Here is a 5,000-nt window from a genome sequence, read left to right on the forward strand (position 1 = left end):
TCCCAATGTGAACAGGTGTGTGTGTGTGTGTGTGTGTGTGTGTGTGTTGCTCCTCCGGGCCGCTGGCGGCGCTCTCCGGCTCCTGTGAGACTCTCGGCTCCAGAAGCGCATAATCTCGCGAGAGCGCCGCCGCTTCCTCCTCTTTGCGTTCTCCGCCGCCATGGTAGGTGCTCCTATAGAGTCTGCGCTCATCAAATCATCAATCCGCTGCAATCCTCCGTTAATGACCGGCGGGACGGTCTGATGGCGCGCGGGAATGACTCCGCATTTTGGTTGCCGGTTACCGGGCGCTATTGAGCGGTCTGGGTTGACAGATGCGGAGTTATTCTAGCGAAGCCGCCGGACTCAGAACCGTCCCGCTGGAGGAGGAGGAACAGCAGTTATTAACCTCCATAACCGCTCATAAGCACTCATTAACCTGCGTTTCTCCACAGCCGACCAAGAAATCCAAGACGAGGAAGCTGCGCGGGCACGTGAGTCACGGACACGGCCGCGTGGGTCAGTGCACGCGCATTATTAACACTCAGATTATGATCAATATTAATAATTGAGTTATGATGATGATGATGATGATGATCTTCATCTTACAGGAAAGCACCGGAAGCACCCCGGTGGACGCGGTAACGCCGGAGGACTGCACCACCACCGCATCAACTTCGACAAATAGTGAGTAAAAGACCAAGATGGAGGAGAAACACCACTGAGTGTGTGTGTGTGTGTGTGTGTGTGTGTGTGTGTTTCAGTGTAATGTGCAGATGTAAGTCCAGCATCAGGGTCAGTACAGTAGTGTGTGTGTGTGTGTGTGTGTGTGTGTAAGAGCTGCTCCATGACATTAATGTTCAGGCCGCTGTAGTGAGCAGATGAGTGTGTGTGGAGAAACACTGGAGTGTGTGTGTGTGTGTGTATGCGTGTGTGTGTGCACAGATGTAATTGCTGCTGCGGGGTTCATCCAGATGCTGTTCGGTGTTTCTGTGTCAAGTTTAGGATGAAGTGCTTGAAACCGTTTGAAATGTAACGTGTTCCTAAATGTGTATTAATAAAGCTGTGTGTGTGTGTGTGTGTGTGTGTGTGTGTTCAGTCACCCAGGGTACTTCGGGAAGGTGGGCATGCGGCACTATCACCTGAAGAGGAACACCACCTTCTGCCCCACCATCAACCTGGACAAGCTGTGGACGCTGGTGAGCGAGCAGACCCGGGTCAACTACAGCCAGAAGCCCGACGGACCCGCACCCATCATTGATGTTGTGCGCGCGGTGAGTGTCTGTGCCGCTTAATATGTGTGTGTGTGAGTCTGAACATCACTGGCAGTGTTCGTGTGTGTATGTTAGGACCCCCAAAACAACAATGCCTGTGACTGGAGACCCCCCCACACTCCTCTGAGGTGGAAATGTTGCGTACACAACAATAGCCCTACACACACACACACACACACACCAGCATACTGACAACACAAACAAGCTCAGCTGTCTAATACCCACATCATCATCATCATCATCATTACTGTAGTCATGTATTAATGGGGTTATTTTAATGTTGCCCTCCTCTAATGAGGCTGCTGGTCAGGGTTTCAGCACAGGTCATTGTGGAGACTCCATGATCCTCCTCAGGGTTCAGATGTGGCCTGAGTCTGTTTAATGTGTTTGAACACCGTAAAGGTGTCAGTTTAACCTGCGGTCTGCTCTTTATATAGCAGTTAGCTGGATTTGGTTATTGATTATTTGACATGGTCCAGGACCGTGGTCATAGCAACAGTTCTGGTAGCTCAAATATATATATATATATATATATATATATATATATATATATATATATATATATACATATACATATATATATTTTACTGATATTTTCTTACAGTAGTTATATACACTTGGGTAAATGTTTGTGTGTGTATGTCTATGTATGTTTAAAAAAAAAAAAAATTAGTAAAACTTATGCAATCTGCACTCTAATGGCCAGTTTCCACTGAGTGGTTTGGTCCGCTTTTATGGCCGTTTCCACTGTTAAAAGGCGTACCGAACCAAACCATGCCGTACCACTTTTTCGGCACCCTTTTAAAAAGGTCTTAAACACAAGAAAGGGTTCTGAAGGGTGGAGCTAGACGCGCAGCTGAACGCTAATGGTGTACAGAGATGCGTCATTCGCGTGCGCAACAAGCCAGAATGTAAAAAGCACCCGCCATGTCTGAAATACACAGCGAGAGATTGCTTGCGTTCGCCGCGCGTCTCTATCTGAAATAACAGACTTCTTGAGCTGATGATAATAACGTGCGCTTGATTATTGACCAGCTGTGGAAACCCGATCCTGTGAGAAGCTGACAAACGCGAGAGTGACGCATGCAGAAAGTAAAGGACGAACGCGAGAGTGGAGCACGCAAGCCAAGCAGCACGTCATTTCTCCAGCAAACGTGAACAAACTGCCTTCCTTTAATTTTAGTCATCACCTTCTGGACTGATATGAACTGGGAATGATGGAGTGACTCTAACAGAGGCTTCATGTGCTGCTGAAGATTACACACACTGATGAGAGGTCTGCACTGACTGTAGCTAAACTTTGTGTTGTTTTGATCCTAATTAAGGACTAAATGTCTGCTGTGTGGAGTTCTTCTGTAGTTGGTAATATCAGGGGCTGTATGTGTTCATTTATTTAATATCACAGATGTTACAGTAGGTTATTTCGCACCGTCATTGATCTGCAGTTATAATCAACTCATGTTAATAGAAATGCCAGTAATAAACATTTACACAAGTGTTTGTGTAAAGCGTCTGTTTTGTGAGAGGTGCTGCTCATATGATGTGAGCGACCCGTACAGCTTTACTGTAGACATTTTCTCGAGTGAGCATGACGTCGACTAAAACTTAGTCTTACACCACGCCCACCAAAACGGTGCCCTTGCTAGTGGAAACACAAGCCTGATAAAGGTGACCCGTACCGACCCGAACCGCACCGTACTGTAGCAGTCAGTGGAAAGAGGCATAAAGTAAAAGTCTGCCACCTGCTGGTTCACAGAGAATAGTTATTATATGAACTTTTTAGATGCAAATGCGTACACACACACACACACACACACACAATATTCCACTTAAAAACAAAAAACTAAACCGCAGTATATTGTATGCAGTCATGCGTGTTTTGATCACTAATATGCCGGCGACTGACGCCTTTACCAATGGCAAACCGCTTTTTTGATGCAAGATTAGTTTATAGTTATTCCTTACTGCGATTAAAATAGTGTCGGCCTGGTCTACTGTAATAAAGCAAATCTGCTCTGGATGTGGAACTGAACACACTGATGTGCACTGAAACATATGATGAACACTCTCGTAAGTGCAGCTCACCACACATGTGGAGAGTTACTGCGGGTCATATTTAAAGCGTTCACTGCTCATTTATGTATTTTTGCTGGCATGGATAATTGAATATTGATCAGATGATGTCATCATGCTGCTGTGCCGTCAGCCAATCACTGCACTGCTGATCATGATCGTGACACTCGCATAGTGTGTGTGTGTGTGTGTGTGTGTGTGTGTGTGTGTGATACAGTGAGCACTGCAGCACAGTATTACTGTATTTCTGCCAGACATGACCAGTGTCCTCTAGAAATGTGGCACTCTGTTTACTGATGATTTCCATTGGCTGGTGTTAGATCAGATCTGGGGTCAGTTCTGCATTCCTCGCTTAATTGATCTAAGATGATTTGGCAGATCCTGGATCTGTTCATCTCGATAACTGATCTCTGGCTAATTCGGTTCTTCAAACAAGTTGGTGACTCAGATTAAAGTGTCTGGATGAACTGATCTGAGATCTGTGTGTGCTGTGAAGGACAGATCTACCCATCCTCAATCATGATCAGCAGTGCAGTGATTGGCTGACGGCACAGCAGCGCGATGACATCATCTGATTAATATTCAATTATTCATGTGAGCAAAATTACAGAAAATTCAGAGTAACTGTTTGTTGAATATGAGACGCAATAACTGCACACCTTGTGTGCTGCATGATTTGCCCTTTCATGTGTCGAGAGCAGTTTTACAGTTACAGCAGACTCTCCTATTATACTAGTGTTATAGCAGTGTTATAGCAGTGTTATAGTAGCGTTTTAGTAGTGTTATAGTAGCCGGTTTCTTAAAGGGTGTACAGAATAACTGGTTGTTAACTAAAGCATTTTGATATTGGTAAAGGCGTCTGCAACTATTATGAAGCATCAAATCAGCGTCATATTAATTGTCTGAACATGTTTATGACTGCAAATATTACTACTTTTGAAAAAGTCACATTGTGCAGGTCTATTATACACTTATTATTATTATATACTAAAGTGATCTAAAAGTTTTCTCTTTGCACCAGCAGGTGGCAGTCTCTGTACTTTCATTTCAGGGGGTGTAGATTGCATAAGCTTTATTAATAAATATTTAACTTTATTTATATATATATAAACATATTTACTATTTTCCCAAGTGTATATAACTACTGTAAGAAAATTATTACCTTGGTATTATACCATTAGTATTACCTGTGCTGGAGCTGACCTGATCTGATCCTGTTGATTTGAGATGAGCTGCTGCTCCTGAGCTGCCAGAACTGTTGCTATGACAACTCTCAGATGAGTTTTGAAAAACGAAATGATTCTGGATCAGGTCAAATCATCAATAACCAAATCCAGATAACTGAGTAATACACACATGTAGAACAGACCCCAGGAGTGTGTGTGTGTGTGTGCGTGCGTGCATGCGTGTGTGTGTGTGTAGTGATGTGACGTTGATGAAGCTGTTCCTGCTCCTCCTCAGGGCTACTTCAAGGTGCTGGGCAAGGGGAAGCTGCCCAAGCAGCCGGTGATCGTGAAGGCCAAGTTCTTCAGCCGGCGCGCCGAGGAGAAGATCAAGGGTGTGGGAGGAGCGTGTGTGTTAACCGCCTGAACACTTTATTAATAAAACTGAAGAAAACACTGCGCTGTCTGCGACTCTTCATTCATCTGTGTATACCCCTGAACATTAACACAC

General features: G+C 44.6%; 1 protein-coding gene across 1 annotated transcript; it reads left to right on the forward strand.

The window, feature by feature from the left end:
- The first annotated feature begins 153 nt into the window (after positions 1–153).
- On the forward strand, positions 154–4,945 carry rpl27a (ribosomal protein L27a). The gene is given in 5 exon segments (NM_200030.1): positions 154–163; positions 435–498; positions 591–666; positions 1,079–1,253; positions 4,788–4,945. Coding segments are annotated over 5 exon segments (447 nt in total). The 5' UTR covers positions 154–160; the 3' UTR covers positions 4,917–4,945.
- The last annotated feature ends 55 nt before the right edge of the window (positions 4,946–5,000 follow it).

Source organism: Danio rerio, chromosome 25, assembly GCF_052040795.2.
Source record: "Danio rerio strain M-AB ecotype USA chromosome 25, GRCz13ab, whole genome shotgun sequence".
Classification (NCBI taxonomy): Eukaryota; Metazoa; Chordata; class Actinopteri; order Cypriniformes; family Danionidae; genus Danio; species Danio rerio.